The 17,752-nt window shown below is 37.4% G+C and overlaps 1 protein-coding gene across 1 annotated transcript in view; it reads right to left on the reverse strand.

The window, feature by feature from the left end:
- Nucleotides 1–17,752, reverse strand: part of itgbl1 (integrin, beta-like 1) — a 39,595-nt gene that overhangs the window by 16,223 nt on the left and 5,620 nt on the right. The window contains exons 3-7 of the mRNA XM_030124681.1: nt 12,417–12,563; nt 11,207–11,329; nt 9,994–10,134; nt 7,187–7,327; nt 6,017–6,163 (exon numbers count right to left, since the gene is read on the reverse strand). Of these exons, the coding sequence (XP_029980541.1) occupies nt 6,017–6,163; nt 7,187–7,327; nt 9,994–10,134; nt 11,207–11,329; nt 12,417–12,563 (699 nt within the window). The remainder of the gene's footprint in view (nt 1–6,016; nt 6,164–7,186; nt 7,328–9,993; nt 10,135–11,206; nt 11,330–12,416; nt 12,564–17,752) is intronic.

Consider the following 17,752-nt stretch of genomic DNA (forward strand, 5'->3'; position numbering starts at 1 on the left):
CCATCTGCTCTGGGGACTGAGTTACCCAGGCAACCAAGTGATATCATAACATCCTTGTCTTATCAATTATCTCTGTAGTTGTAAAACAGTCCACTTGTGTGTTTGTGTGTGTGTGTGTGTGTGTGTGTGTGTGTGTGTGTGTGTGTGTGTGTGTGTGTGTGTTGATTTTCATCTGACATCCTATCTAAGGTAAACAATACCTTAGTTTGGTGTAGAACAGGCTTGACATGTTGACAAATAGAAAGTATAATTAAGCATCTAATGGTGGCAGAGGTTTAAAGATGAAATCAAATCAACTTTTCTAAAAGTGGATCTTCTTCAGGGTGGAGTTGGATTTTAAACCCTGTTTCATCATGTCCCATTCAAAAAACCTAAACATGCCTTACCCAAACATAGGGGCGGGATCAAAAATAGGTTGTAGAGCTACTTTTATTGGACCGCCAAATGTGAGTAAGAGACTTAACATAGTAAAATTTACATAAAGACAACAAACAGCAAGACATGACATCAAAAACAACATAAGATGTAAAAAGGTAACTTTCAGACACAATGTTTTGATGTGTGAATGAGCCTGTTCTTAGTAAATTTGAATCACAAGAAGACATGAGATAGATTTTTTGATTCTCAGGTTCATTTTCTAGATTCTCAATCACTATCCTAAACATATATTATGTCAAATCAAGTATTATAAGCTTAATTTTAATGGAAATTAGATTTCCACAAGTGAATAATGTAGAACGAGTTTTATTGCACATCAGTTGCAATACCATGAATTCTGTGTGAAGAATAACCTTAAGCAACGGGTTAGCAAACCTGCAGGCAGCAGAGGATGTTTGACAAAATAACACAAAAAAAATTACACACAGGCTATTGTCACAGGCTGTGACAACACCAAGGTTGTGTTAAGTTTTTTCACACAATCACCGTAGGGTCATTGTTACAGTAACAACCACAGACACAGTTTAAAAGACACATTTGGCTTCAGTTTTAACAGGGACATGACACGACTGGATTCCATATTCCATAGGTCCACAGGTTTGTTATTCCACCACATTAACCCTGGCATCCTCACTGTATAATGACACCGTATTTGTGCCTTTCCATGTTCAGAGATTTTACCTGCTCTTATTCACACAACCACCAAAGGTCACCTACATAAACACTGGTTGCTCTGACCTACTTAATAAACAATTGACCAGTGTTTAATGGTGGAGGTAATAACAAATGCAGTCTAATGATGTCCCTCTGTGCTGCCTCATCCTGTGTTCATTCATCCTGCATGAATGAAAACACATCATTAGCATCCAAAGAGCAGCACCTACTGTGTCAACCAATCTTGTCAATATCAGGGTGTAACACATATAATAAAGTGTAAATTACTGTACAAAGAGGCCATAATTGCTTCTCCACTTGTATTCAAGGTGAAACACTGCTTAGCTTGTCAAACAGTTGTGTAGTGACCATTTGCTTGTGGGCAGTGCATGGTGTGTTTTGATATCAGTGGGTTGAAATTACATTTCCAACAGAGCATAGCTGCAGACTAACTCTTTAATTTCTCTATTGTTCTCAGCCTTTTGATCTAATAACACAAGGAGGGGGGAGTGTGAATAGAGAGAACAGTCCTCCTCAGTTCTTCAGCGCTGTCTACAGCTGTGTATTGTTTCATATTTGCTAATCTATGGCCACTTGTCAGTGATCCAATCAAATCTGATTTAATCAAATCCATCTGGAACCCCACCCACACATTCTCTTCACAAATATGTCACATCTTGGAAGCCAAAGACGGTTTTAAATGCCAGTTCACTGAGCTTTTATTAGGAAAAAAACAGGATATCTCAGCTGCTCTGGTGTTTTATGGTAAAGTGCAAAAATGAAATAATTGGGATAATTTATAAATATTACAATTGGGACATAGTATAAAAGGAATGTGCTAATAGCTGCAGTATTAACAATCACATACTACTAAAAGCCAACTTTCATAAGACTCAGAAAGGAATTCTAAGAATCAGCAGAAAGATGTCGAAAGCAGGTGTTTCCTTGAGGAAATACCACAGTATAAAGAATGTGCTATCCACAAGCTTCTTGTCTTCACCTCTCAGGAAAAAAAGCACTGAAGCTGCTGTTTCAAATTTCAAGGCTTTTCCGCTCAAGCTGCCATCTGTACCAGCCGCATTCATCCATGGCTAAGTGATTTTCTACGACTGTCTCCTTCACTTTTTCTCTCCCTCGCTCTTTCTCACGCTCTCATCCTACTTCCTGTCTCCCTTCATTGTGCTTCTAAAGGAATGTCTCTCTGTATCCCTTTCTTTTCATTTACATGTTTTGCCATCCATCAAATACTCCCAATGAACTGTGTTACAATCATGCGTCTACGACCATTGTTGTCTCCATCCAAACACTAACCGAAAGTGGAATCCCGACAAAAAAACACTTCAACGCCTGCCATCATAAACATACATTCATGCAGGTATTTGCAATTGCTCATCCCATTTCTTTGCTCTTTCTTAACACAAGATGACTGCTGAGTTTGATAAGTCAGGAAAAAAAATCTGAAGAACACCATAAGAGACTTAAATACACAAAGACACACTTGGGCATCTTCAGCATGGTAAATAATTTTCTATGTGGGACCATGTTTCCTAGTTTTATGTTTTTTTACAACATTATTCATTTGAGTCGGATCATAATCATTTGTATACAACAACATGAAGATGTTTATTTGTGTCAGCTCTTGTAAATGTACACGTGTAACCACCACTGGAAGAACTGGAGTTCCTGAAAAATAAATGCAATTTTTTTTAAAGAGGAACAATTTATGGATCCTATTAATTGTTCTATTGCACAGGGTAATTTAAAGTTTCATTTTGCAGCAGCAATTGGAGATAATTTAAAGGTACTGCTGGAGGAATTAAAGCTAATTAACTCTCCCAGCACAAGTTAATCTTTGCTATTTCATTATGCGAGGGGGAGCACCATGCCTGTTCAACCCTGTTGTTGTGGAATTGGTTTGAGGCCATCAGAGCCAAAGACTGTTATGGAACAGACACAGTATGTAATGAATAGTTCGTGTATTCAAAGGACACAAATTTGGTTCTATTCACAGAGTGCATTTGGCCAAAGCTGAGGCCTCATACAGTGGTTATTTGAGCTTTATTTGCAATATTACCTTTACAGTTGAAGTGCTGGCCTGTGGTGATTACGCTGGTATTGACAAAACTGATAACACAGCCGTCTCCATGGTAGCAGGCCTGCCCTATGTAGTTTCAGGTGTCTCATCCAGTCAATAGCTTCCCATGTTTTATAGTAAGCAGTATAATAAAGTACAGTAGAAAAACACCTACACATTCTTTTTATTTGGACTACAGCCATGTTTAAAAGGCTTTGAATTCCCAAGTGACTTCCCCCGCAGTCAAATGAAACAGAAAATCAATTCTTAACATTAACCCCTGATAAATCTGTAGAGCCCTGAGTCCAAACAAGTCATTTTCCTTGTAGTAGCACCCACTGTCAACATTATTAAGGTGACTCACTCTCAGACTACTGTAGGCTTTACTGTACCGGGGTGTTAGGATGTAGTCAGGGTTTTTCTGCAACATTTATATCAAAATGTACAAAGTATAGGAAAACTGAACAATGGCCAATGCTGCGCAGTAAAGCTGATTGATTAAGGCTGCTGCATCAGTGTAAAATATCAGTACAAGAGGTACCTCAGAAGACTTCTAGGCTGCAGAGATACAAGATAATTTATCTTATTAACAATGGGCCAGAGACAGTGCACTTTGTCAGTCAAAGGATATCTGTAGTCTGGTTACAGTGACTGTTTTGGATTGTATAGGAGCACAGTACAACAGTGTTTCAGCTCTATTCAATTCTGTCTGTAAACTAGCCTAAACCTGCTTTTTCTGAACTTGGCAACACATTCTGTGCCTTCACTTATATATTGAAATATAATCCTTTCTTCATCTGATTTAGTAAGATCCCCTCTTTTCCCCATTTTTCCTATCCACACCATTAAAAAGCTACTTAGCAATACTTCTTCAGGCATATTTGCTGTATATTTGCTCAGAATATGATTTAACAAAAGCTCCTTTTAACCCAGAGCTACTTTTATGGCAGTTTCCAAATGAATGTTTCTCTCCATTTAACCTTTCTTTAGTGATTTATCGCTATTTGTTATAATATTATCCTCTATATTTAGCTTTTTTTTTTTTTTGTGAAAATCATGTATTTTCCTATATTTCATTTACTGGGGGCAGCTGTGGCCTAGATGGCTGAAGCATCGACTGGAGAGTCGGCTTGTGACAGAAGGGTCACCGGGTCGATTCCCTGGACTGGTGGAGGGTTGTTGGCTGATGTGCCTTTGGGCAAGGCACTTAACCCCTCCCCATTTGCTCCCTGGATGTCTGACATGGCAAGCCCACTGCTCCTAGCATGCAATGTGATGCATGATCTAGTGATAGGTTAAAGGCAGAAGACAAATTTCGGTGTGACAAAATAAAGATTCTATTTTGTTCTGTTCTATTCTATTCTAATGATCATATAAATGTTCATAAAAGCTCAGATTAAAGTTGAGTTATTATATCAAACACAGATAAAACTGGAGAAAAAGTGACTTTTTTGGCAAAATCTGTCATTGATCGAACATAAACCAAGTGTCTCCATCCACTGTCATTAATCAAACTCCATGGGTTTTACTGGTGAATCGATGTTGCAGAAAATGACGGTGTTTCCACGTTCACTACAGAGCCTCTAAACATCCAAATGAGTCATATCTGACGACCATGAAAAGAAGACAAACTGTATTTTACACCAATTATTTACATGTATTGATAGGATTAGAGGATCAACAGGTATTAAACAGTTCACATCAGTAGATGGTTTTGTTCAATAGTGGATGTTTGGATCTTTATGGGTTAAAATAATTCTGTTTATTCCATCACATTGTACATATAGGCAGAGGTATTTCACTACCTGTGGTGATTAATCAAAGCTTTACGTAAGGTAAGAAGTTACTTATGCTTGCAGACAGCTTGTATTTGTGTGTTATTGGAATATTAGTTAATAGTTTGTGTTGTGGTTGTACAGTTTAAGGTCTGGCTAATTTCTACTTCGTCTACTACTGAGGTTGGGATCCTTCTTTCCTGATGAATAAAAGTAATACATACCAATTATTCCTTGCCTTCAGAGTGTTTCACAGTTTACAAAGACACAAACAGTTGTGAGAAATGCCTGTTTTATCTCTATTCACAGACTGTTATTGTAATATGTAGGTTCCTCGTTAAGACACAATAGACAAATACGGTGTGAGGACCAAGCAGCACAACACACAAACATCTTTTTTTTCCCTGTATTGGATTTCTTCCTCCTAAAATATATTGAATTCTAAGTGCATCTAGTGTATTCTCCCACTTTTACCATGCTACCATTAATCATCAAGCTCAAGGGTGCATGACTGGGACAACAATGGAGGCACAACCTTTGTTTTGTTACCATGGGTTTTCAATGTTGCTTCAGTGAGAATCTGATATTAGTGTTAGGCTTAACATTTGGAGGCCTCTGTCCAGAAGAGCCACTAATGAAGCATACAGTGCACTATAATAAATCTAGACACATCGACCCACCACTATTTCTACTGAGAGAGCTGTTCCAACACATGGCTGATGCTGTTGCTCGCTACAGTGCAACTTAATCTCTCTCTCTTTCTCTCTCTCTCACACTTACAATCATGAACATGCACTGTATACTCTATATGTAGAGCAAATATTAAACACAAGAATTTGTGATTATTTTTGCATTATTTGTACAACACAATAATAACAGTCATTGTTGTTAAGATCAGTGTTTTGTTAAAGGTGTTGTAATTTCATTTCTGGGAACCATGCTGTCTTTTACAACCTCTTGAAAGGTGGATTAAGAGATGTAAAAACTGCAAATGGCCCATTTTACAATATGAGGTGAGAATACGGTACAGAGTCTGCTGCGGTAACCATGGCAACAGGAGAGGAAGACCAGGTACCTCGTCCGAAGCAGGGCAAATTGGACGTTCCTCGACACTTCTTCACACTGCTCTCCAGAGACAGGGAGCAGGATAGAGGATGCTCACATTTCTTTCCTGCCCATCCCTCCCTGCAGTCACACCTACCACAATTACACTGGCCATGACCTGGTGAGAGGAAGGAGGAAGAGGGGGAGGAGGAGGAGGAGAGGTGAAACAAAGTTGAAAACACGGTACAAGGAAGTGCACTAAGATGGGGCAACAATACCGTGTAACCAACAATGAGTACTCTCAGAAAGAACAAGGCAGGGTAAAAGTCATTGGAAAAGATGAGGTTAAAGTAATTTGCATTGCATTTAGACAATAAAGAAGTAGATATCAATTGCATATGCTAGGTAGCAACATAATCATAGTACTAGTTTCAATAATAGCAGGCACAATCATTCTTCTTTGAGGTCTTCATTGTCATTATAATTTTTTAAACTAGAAAATCCTTTATTGATTGATTTATTGGTGTTAGCTTAATGGTAGGCAGTTACTCACAAATAATAATCAGTAACATGTATGATGAAGTATATAGTGCTCATTTTGACATTTTAAAACCAGCCTAAGGTTTAGTTTAGCTCATTAGATTCAGTTTATTTGGACATTACATGCAATAAAATGGAAAAACAGAAAAAAAAAAAAAGAAAAAAAAAAAAGGAAAAAAAAAAGGCACACTTTGCAGGAGAGGATGGAAGCAAAAAATGGCTAATTCAAATACCTCCAATTAAAGAAAGTAAGAAATCATCCAAATTGCATTGACTAATCTGCTCCTGGTGGATTCTGTTGGGTTTCTGTAAATTGGCTTGAGAGTCTGGTTTTGACCGGCTCTATATGTAAAGTGTCATGAGATAACTTTTGTAATGATTTGGCCTTATATAAATAAAATTTGATTTTATTTGATTTTGATTTAATCCATCTAAAGGCATCAATATAATATAAGAAGGAAAAAGACAACAAACAATACAATTTACATAGATAGAACAAATTAAAACTTCTTAAAAGTTGGGATACGATGCATGGAAAATGTGTGTGACACTAGAAATGTTCACTAAAAAGAGTCCATTTTGGAAGTTTCTTTAAAGATTAATAATGTATTTGTTGATTAATCTGTAAATGTATCAAACAGTGGGTGATCGGCCGGCTGACCTGAGCAGAAGTCATCTGTGTATCTGTCGTAGGTTGCATGGCAGTTCCTTTCATCGCATTCGCAGGTTTCTCCATGAATATCTCCCCAGTCGCCAGAGGGATCTACATCGTAACAGTTGCACTCCCCACACACACAGGTTCCTTACATTAACAGAAACACACCCACACAGATATTACAGTGATTCACATTTCCATTAATTGTTCTTAATTGCAGTCCAAATACATCAACACCGTAAAATAGCTGGAACAATAACACTAAACAAAATCCTATTCATTGTTTTTTGCAATTGTTTTCTATTAACAGAAGCCAAGAGGAAAGTCATTCTCCCCCAGCTTTCAATTTTTTCATCCCTTATCATTCTATCTGTCTCTCTGTCTCATTCTCTCTCTCTCTTTCTCATTTGTTTTACATCTTAGACAAGGCATCAGCTGAGCAGCAGCCAGTGGAAATCCCATTTTCTCTTATCAGCAGTGACAGAGTACAGGGAACCCCAGGGGAGTCAGGCCAGCTGGCAAGCCCGTGGACTGTGGCTGGCGTGTGTCTGGCCCCTGGCCCTGGTTTAGACTCCCTCACCACCTCATAACCCTGAAGCTGTGGATTTATAGAACCATGCACTTTAATGTCTGCAACAAATGTCACAGCCATCACAGCTTCACCTGTACTAGTTACTGTTCCAGATATTCTATAAACATTTAATAAGAGCCAGAGGGTATTAGAAATCACAGTGTTAATGCTTGGATTTTTCAAAAGCTAAAACCGATGAGTGTTTTGGACTAAATTCCCCTTTGCAGCTAAGTGTGTTGTTTAAGGCATTTCTTCTCTCCACACACTGAGGATTATTGTGTACCCATTGCAGCCATATTATCTCTGTGACATAGTTTTGATCAAGAAATCATACACAGAGATAAGTATTGGGCCCAAAGTGTTATGCATCATTTTGACAGTTTGTTGAAATGAAACATAGATAACCTCAGTCAAATCACTTATTCTTACTCACTTATTCTTTTCAAAGTGAAAGCAGGAGATATAACCCCTGAGACCCAGCAATGCATTTTTTTCCTGTGTAGGGGACAAGAATATTCCAGCTTTATTTATTTAAAAAAACAAAACAAACAAACAAAAAAACGCTGTCCACTACAAAGGACATTCCATAATTTAAAAAAAAAAAAAAAAAAAAATCTATCGAAAACTGTTGTATCATGTTGTTTCCATTCAAGATAATTATGTAATGTAAAAAAGCCAAACATTTTCCTTTCCTGGGTCTCAGGAGGATAAGGGCTACAACCGAGCAAATGTGAAGTTTTACAATCCTTTATATAACATTTAGCCTAAAAATGTTTTGCCATTTAATTATGAATTGCTTTAATTACAAACGTATGCAAAATGGAACATTATTAAGTGAAACAATGATTGAATATGCAGCAGTGTTTATGATACTTGATGAAACTGTCACAATATGAAATAATTTACATTATCTGCATGTTGCATTTTCCCAAGTGCATCACTTGCCTGAAAATAATAAGTTATTCATCAGAGCCACTAAATGGGCACTATTAGATTAGGATTGCCTTTAATATAGATTAATTAAAGATAAACTGAAATAACTTAAGTTCATTTTTCAATATACATGTTATTTTTTGATAGTGATTGTCAGGTTCATGCAATAATGCTATGACATTAGATTTATTTTGGTACAGTTTTGTTTAATGCTAATGTATCAAAGTGGGATTGACAGAAGAATCAATAGGATAGCGTTCATGGAACTGAAAACACTATCAGGAAGGAAAACAACACAAAACACTATTACCCCTATACCCTATTTCATTTAGTTGCAGTCATATTATTTCCCTTGTTCTTTTATCTGGTAACTCTTCAAGACTGCCAAGCTTTTGTTGCTTCCTGATCCACTTGCCCTTTTGTTTTATGCCAAAGCGAGGGACAGTCAGCCACGGCTAACAGTGTGGATGACTGCTCATGCTGCGTCAGCCGTGCACTTAACTGTAAATCGCAGCTCTACAACAGGGCTCTGTCCATGTAGCCTACCTCTTAGCCCTACCACTTAGAAAGCCCTCAGCTAGTCTGTTATAATTAATTTTAAGAGAGCTTTACTGAAATCCCACAGGATCACTTGAGCTACGTTAGTGAAGCTTTTTCTTTGACTGTGTGTCCACCACGCTTTGATGACTTTCAGTGAAATTTACATGAGTTAAAGTCTCTGCAGTCTCTTTTTCTCTGTGTTTCTTTTTTCTCATTGTGTCTCTCCAATTTAATTTCAAAAGTGGATGGTCAAAGTGGCTTTTAGTTAGATAGGTGGGATAACCTTCATGCTGAAATATGAAATAAGCTCATTTCGCCTCTCTCACATCACATATTTCACCTTCTATATTCTAAATCAGTTTTTACTGCTGCTCTTAGTCTAATCAAAAATTAAACAAGAACCAAAACAAAGACAAATGTTTCAACAATTAAAGAAACCATTCATATATTTCCTTTGATTAACTATTTCTGGAAATATTTTTTTCTAAACCAATCATAGTTAATGTAATTGTTCCATTTCCCAAGCAAAACAATCTTAATGAAAATGTCATAATGATGACAAGCACTTTGATAAACCTGCATAAACATTTGCATAGTGTAACATGCATAGGTTACTGATATCTTTCAACTTGTAAGTATGTTGTTGAATTATTATCTCATTTCTTAGTAAGTCGTCGTATGACCATAATACATAATAAAAAAGTAAAAGTGGAATCTCAGACTATCAGGTCTGTACACTGTGTACTGGCTTTAAAGCAGGTAAACAGACCTCTGTTGCTGCAGATTTTGCCATCTGGAGATGTACATCTCCGTTTGCTTTCCCATGGGCTGATGTCACACTGGAATTCACATTTGTCTCCATGCCAACCAGCAACACAGTAGCAGTTTCCACAGTAACACTGGCCATGGCCTGGAAGCGGATCAGAATGAACATTTGTGAGATTATCATTCTCAGTATAAGAGTATTTTATAATTGAATAATTCCAGAGGAGAAGGACATTTTTCATGTCATTATTTCCTTTTTTTATTTTTTATTTTGGTATTTTGTTGGAAGACATAATATCTTGTCCTTCTGTATATGCTGGTTATATATTTAAAACTTGCAAAACAAACTGTAACAGAAATTGTATTTTTAAGAAAGATCTGATATGTAAAGTCATTAATTTGTTTTTCAAATGAAATTATGAATAGCTAATTAATACTGATACTGATAAGCCAGCAGTAGAAAAACCTGTGGGAGATGCAGGAATGAATATAACATTATCAAATGAAGTGGGGACAACAGGTCTAATACATTTAGTTAGCTGTTAACTTCCAATTAACCTTTGTGGAAAAGCGAGACATGAAGTGGATTTGTTTTTTTAATTATGTGAACTTATTTCAAATTGTGAAAAGGGCATCATCCTTTTGCAGTCATGCCATGCAACAGCTTTAAAATATAGTTTGTGTGATTGTGTGAGCTATGTTGACTATTAACTGATATTTAACACAGTATTAGTTATCAAAAATATACGTTGTTTATTTTACCTAAATGTACATTTGAAGATGACTCAGTGTTGTGTTATCAAACTTGCAAATAAAGGAAAAACATTAACGTGCTCATGTATTGATGTTCTATGTGGCAGACAAAAAAAGGTGGTATGTTGTAATTTCTATATAATTATAAGAGATAATACTGCTCCTTTAAGCTTGAAGAACTACAACACGCGATATTCTGTTAGTACTTAAACTGCCACTTTTTAAAATAAAAAAGCAAGTAAAATTAAGAGTGTACACAGCTGCTATCAAGTCCTTTAAGTTATTGTTTGTAAAAATAAGACAGCAAATAAGCTACATTCTATTTACAGGGGACTTCCCCATCTGGCACAGACAATACGATAGGAAACTTAAAGCAGAATGCCAAGAGTGGATCATAGTTAATTAGCTGTATGAGCAAATCTGTTCTGTTTTGGAGAATGGTTGAGATGGGCTGAAGGCCATACCTCCACACACCTCTCCCGTGTCCTCATCCAGACACTCGCTGTCGTCACACTCACAGAAGCGTCCTGTTACCAGGCCCTTGTTGTCCTCATTGTCACACATGCAGCTACCACAGTGGCAAATGCCTAAAAAATGTAGCAAATTTACCCACATTTTGAGGCTTTTTCTTGGAAAACTCATGGTTGTGGTGGTGAGAGTGGGTGTGTGTCATGTGTGATTGACTGAGAGAGATGTTGGTTGCTCTGCAGATGTGTGCTAGAGGTATTGTGCATGACATACTAATGGATCTACAATGGGTAAAAGTGGGAAGGGTCTGTTCGTATTGCATAGCATGCAAGTCCTTGGGCATTTTACACGATACACTATAGAGTAGAACACAAAACATGCAAACATCATACAGAAGACTACATTACATTACATTAGCATGAAAAAATTTGCATTTGTTCTGTAACAGCTTACATATTGTACAGTGCAAGTTTCCAGAGACAAGCACACAATCCCACACAAAAGCATTTAGCTGCAGATTAGCCGCAGGCATCACGGTCTAGTAACGACGTTAAATCCAGGTGGGTGTGGGTCTGTTAGTGTGTAAAACAACCTCAGCCCAGATAACACCTCAGAGCATGCTCTCTACGCTTCAACATGTATCCAAAGAGGAAATATGAACTGGGATTGTGTGCATCATAACTACTCTGAATTGTGACATTGGAGACCATATTAATTAATCACTGAGTGAAACATCAATACTTATACAACAGAGTATAATTAAATCAAGACTCATGTTTTCCCATTGATCCACTGAATTTATGAAAAATATTTCCATACCCATATTTTTATTCCTTTACCTAAGATTTTTAACACTTGATCACCAAGGTAGACATCTGATACTGTAACATTTGTACATGTATGTGACAGAAAATGATGAAAAACAAATATGCATGTATGTGTGAAAGGGCAGTTGTTTATCATAGCAGTATGTGTGAAAGTATATTTTTGAATGGATATGCATTTTCAGGATGCCATTTTTGGAGTGGTAATGTTCATTATTTTGAAACATTTTATTAGAATGTATTTTTTGTTTCATTTTTTGTAATGTAGACTTTATGATAGGAAATTACATCTGCACATTCTAATGTTAGATGATTATGTATGATTTTGTGTATTTTGTTTTTTTGCAACACTGTATAGTGCACCTGTGTGTGGTCCCAGTACCTCTGTTGGAGCACACCACCCCTTGTGGATTTTTGCAGAGCTCTTTGCTTTTTTTGCTGGGTAGGTTACACTCCTCCTGGAACTGGCAAGCATCTCCAAACCAGCCTTCATCACACTCACACGTCCCACAGTCACAGTAGCCACGGTCTGAAGGGGAATGCGACACCACATGTTGGTTAGACTGTTCATACTTATTGCTGGTGCTGGTGAGTGTTATCTTGAATGGATATGGTGGCTTTGTACTGGCAGGTACAGATTTGTTTGCCTCTTGTCTCCTAATTTATTTCCATTGTTTTGAAAACATGGATTTCCCTTGAGAGTGTGAAGTGCACCCAACAGAAAAAAGTAAGCAGTAACACACTTTTAAAAGACTTTCAAGTCTTATTTGCAGTACAAATCTTTTTTGCTTTTTGCTACAGTATTTCAGGATGCTTTAGTAGCTCCCTCATCAGTTACTCAGTGACACTATTTCCTTGTTAACAGTGTTCAGAAGCCTAGCACAGGCTGTTTGTCTTGGCTATTTCTCATCATTCTGATGCTGTGATGAGCAATATGAAAAACAGGACTCATATGATTCAAATGAAGGCTGTTGACAAGTTATTATAAATGTTGCTCCCATTGCATTTAGCGGCAAGGGGCCTTGTATGTCACACTCAATCATTCTCCTGACTCGTTCATCATGTAAATGTGGTGTCCTTTTCAAGGGCTAGCCATCAGTCATTAACAACAGGCAAGTCGCCTGTCTCTCTTCATTATCAATACTTTTCAAAGGACTCTTGGGATTCACGTTCAAAGAAAATTAAGAATACGGATCACACAGTTCAGAAACAGCTGAACCACTAACACTGACAACTACAACAACAATAACAACAACAACAGCAAAAAAAAAAAAAAGCTCCAACCTATTGTTTCAGATCATTGAACATAATCTGTTTTTAAAGACAGACACTTTAAACTGTTGTTTCTTGTTGGCTGTCTAGACAATTTCAGCTATAAATATTACTTTGTTAATAGGACCTGCATTTATGTGGATAACCATTTCAACCAATACAAGAATTAAATTCTAGATTATTGGCTCATGGGCTTGAAATAAGATTATAGAGCAGTATCACTGTGTTCTCTGCCTGCTGTATGCACTGAATGTGTTTCTCTTAGTATTCTTAGCACTCTTAGTATTTTTGTCTCCTGATCAAAATATAAATTGCCGTTCCACTTGCTCTTGTATAGTAATTGGCATTCAAATTCTGTTATATTAAAAGCTGACATTTCTGTTGACCATAGCTACTGTATTTTACTGCTTTGTGGTCATTATTGGATTTTTGGCATGAAAATATTCTGTAATTTGAATAACATTATTTAATATACATGCCTGATGGTGAATATCACTAAACACTAGATTAAATTAAACTCTCTCCACCTTAATCAGAATATTAAAAAATCATCACCACTTACAAGCCCCTATTAATCTTTGCTTGACACTCGCTGTGACAGGTAAAATGGGTCTTTTTTCTGTAAGGTAAAGTTGATGTGTGTGGGCAGGTGCCTGTCTGTCGACTGTTTATCTTTCTCTGAACTTCTTAAGCAGTAATTCTCTGTGGCTTGGGGGTGTCTAGGTCCTTTCTACGCACCACCAGCAAACACACAGAACTGACCAATCAGGTTTCTACCAGTGTTTAGATGCAGTGAAAAGGGACTGAAGGGATGATCCATTTCTGTCAGCATCAGTGGTAGTATTAGCTGGTGATGTAGGTTTATAATGATTAACTATGGGACATGGCAGCAGTGAATCACACTGCAAGCTAATTTCATGTTTTACAGTTAGTTTGACCATTCTTAACTCCTATAGCCCTAGCAGCCGTTTTTGTGGCAATTTCCAAACATTTTTTTCTTTATATTTAGCATTTTATGCTCTATTATCTTCTGAATCTTGCATTTGTCAGTGAAAAGCTAGTACTTTCCTGAATGTACCTTTTAAAGTTCAGAGTAAATTCAAATTATTATTGAGTTACTACCAATTGAGTTTTTATTACAACATATTATATCAAAATGGATCAAATTTAAGAAAAACTGAATTTTTCAAGAAAAGACACCATTTAACTGAGGCTTCACTATGGACCCCCTGAACGTTCAAATAAGACACATCTGATGCCACTGAGCTGGGGAACTGCAGTTTACCTGAATAGTTTTACCGTAATGATAGGGTTAGTGGTTTAAAAGTTATTAGACATTTTAGATCAGTGCATGCTTTCGGTCACTGGCGGCTTTTTAGGTATTTGAGGGTTAATGAATAAATATGAATAGATAGATAGACAGATAGACAGACAGACAGACAGACAGACAGACAGATAGACAGATAGATAGATAGATAGATAGATAGATAGATAGATAGATAGATAGATAGATAGATAGATAGATAGATAGATAGATAGATAGATAGATAGATAGATAGATAGATAGATAGATAGATAGATAGATAGATACTTTATTAATCCTGAGGGAAATTCAAGCAAAATAGATAATGGAAACATAATAACTTAAAAAACCGTCAGTGGACTAGTGGTATGGAAACTAATCTATCTTTATGAGTGAACAACTTTTATATCACTTAAAATTGAGGCACATTTATATAAATCCTGACATTTGAAAGCAATTATAGGCAAACTACAGTAAGAGACATTACATTTTGCAAAGAAAGTTCCTGAGATTTTTGTCCTTTGCTTATTGATGTCCCCTTTCCAATTACATTTCTCCACTTACATTGTGTAGATTATGCTCTCCATAACACGATACTCATTTCAGTAATTATTTCGCCTTGCTTTCCTCTCCCTGTGGTTTGTGGAGCGTGAAACGACAGCACGTCAGCTCGTGTCCTTTGGAAAAGATCTAGGAGACACCTGTCTCAGGTAATAACTTATTCTCTGTTTGTGCAGCCCTCAGAACAAGGAGCTCCTGCTTTCATCCTTCCGGCTTTTAAAATTCCCCATCTAGCCATTCAGTTGTCATCATACCCTTGTAATATCTCTAAGGAAGATTTTAAACTCACTGCGGCTATAATCACAGCAATGTACAAACACTTGTTCCGACAGTAAGATGTCTTCGGAAGCTGTAATTGGACAATCCAAACTGCCTTCGACTAGGGACTTGGACAAACTTAGCTGGCTTTTTCTCCTCAGAGCCCACACTAGAATCATTAGGTGACTCACCAGGCATATTGCCCAGCAAAGCTCAGAATATCTAAGTAAGAGTGCATCAAAATATGTACCAGAAAAAAAAACAAAAAAAGATGAACAATTTAGTGGCTGTAATAGCACTGCATTCTGTTCTGTGTGCCCATTTTCTATTTCCTGTCTCTTCTCCTCAGTAAATAAACAGATGTCATTTATTTAACTAGTAAAGATGGTTAGTGTCAGCCATTAATGAGTGTTCCCCCATGATTAGTTTATCATTTGTCTATAGTGTGTCCATGCTGGAAGTAACAGCATGAGCTTATGTAATACTGACAGAAAGTGCATCTGGAGGTCTTTGATTTGAAACAGCACTGGCCAAACTGACTTCTTATGTGCTGACATAAAACCCCCATGGGTGGGATCTTCTCTGATTCTGGCAGGGGGCACAGAGGCTGGGGGGTGAGCCAAAAAACAGAAGCTTTGAAAACTCATAGCCTGGAGATGGATTAGGAGAGAAAGAGAGTGGCTAAAATGTGTTCGGACGGAACAAAGGATTTTTGCTCTCGTGCTCACACCTCAACTGAGTTTCAACTGAGATAGGGTCAAAAGGACACACACACGATAAAAAGTCTGACAGAATCATAAAGTTAAAGATTGTTGCAGATCATGGATTTTCTTGGCTTGCTGCCTCAATCCATAGTAGCTGGAGGGATGCAGAGGGAGAGGCTGACCCGAGCTTGATTTTGTAGAGAAAAGGTTACAATATGAGGAATGATAGTAAAATAATAAGACCAGTCAAAACATATGATTTACTCGGATCAAATAACCTCAAAGATAATTGCTCATACAGTATAATACTACACGATATTGTTACATAATTACCAACGTGTTGATTAAACAGTGCTTTTCACTGGGACAATGCCTAGCCTGCAGCAGCCTGGGCCACCCTCTGTGTTTCTGATAATGGAAAAAATAACTTGCAGAGCGTACCAGTCAGCAGCATGTCTGATCCCAGCACAGAGCCCCAGAGAGAGGAGGGAAGACAGTGAGCGAGTAAGAGCGAGAGAGACGGTTCACGTGGCTCATCAATGATGGAAAAAAAACAGGGATGGCTGTGAAATGGAGAGTGGAAACATAGCCACGTTGAGCTGCCTCGCTGAAAATATAGGATGTAATGCAGAGATATAAAGGTGAAAATCCCTCAAGTAATACAATTTGACAACAAAGTTATGTTTTGAATAAATTACCAGAGGGTTTGTTTTTGTGTCTCGTATCTGATGGGATAGGGAAATAAATGCAGGAAGAAAAATAAACAAAAACTGTGGTTTTCATGTGATATGAGTGCACAGAGTGATAACTTCAACATGCCAAGCAAAAGCAGCCAATTTCTATGACTTTTATGTTAAATTCTGCAAAAAAAAAAAAAAAAAAGAAAAGAAAAACAAAAAGGAAAGGACGGGACAGGAAATAGATTGAAAACACTGCGTGAAAACCACTATTGAGACATAATATATTCTGTCCTCTCTGGTTTGCAGTATCATGTTTGCATGACCAAAATGCTCCCTTGGGAGTATGGTTTACCACATGCAGATACCGTTCTGCATGCCTGTATCACATGTGCTTCCCTGCGTATCACATGTGCTTGGACTTTATGTGCTTGTTTTGAAACCATAATAACTCTACAAAAAACAAACAGTGGATGGAGATGACCAAAAGATTCTGCACAGTTGGTGAACAGATGTTAGTCCAGGTCAGTATCCCGTAGCTCTTCACCCTACAAAAAACAGTGTTAAAAAATAAAATTTAGAAAAAAAAGGGTATCATCTGTGTGAAAAATTGATAGAGCTCATCCTTGCCCCATGCCCTTTTCTTCTACCAGGTGACAGATAACTAAAAATTCCAATCCAGGCAATTATTCCTATCAGACCTACATTTTAAGGCGCCCCAGATTTTTTATTCGGTTTTACTTGTTGCTCTGGAAAAGATGAAGAATTAGCTTGTGTTGGCCTAGGGTAAGAGAACATCTCAATGCCAGGGAAAGCTAATGCTTTTGGGAAGGAAAAATACAGTTTATCCCTAAGAAGAAAAATCTATTGGATCTTATCAGTGGGCAGTTGTGAGAGTCAGAGATAAGGAAGCCGCAGGGAGAGAAATTGGCTGCCGATCTCA

The sequence above is a fragment of the Sphaeramia orbicularis genome, chromosome 21 (assembly GCF_902148855.1).
Source record: "Sphaeramia orbicularis chromosome 21, fSphaOr1.1, whole genome shotgun sequence".
Lineage (NCBI taxonomy): Eukaryota > Metazoa > Chordata > Actinopteri > Kurtiformes > Apogonidae > Sphaeramia > Sphaeramia orbicularis.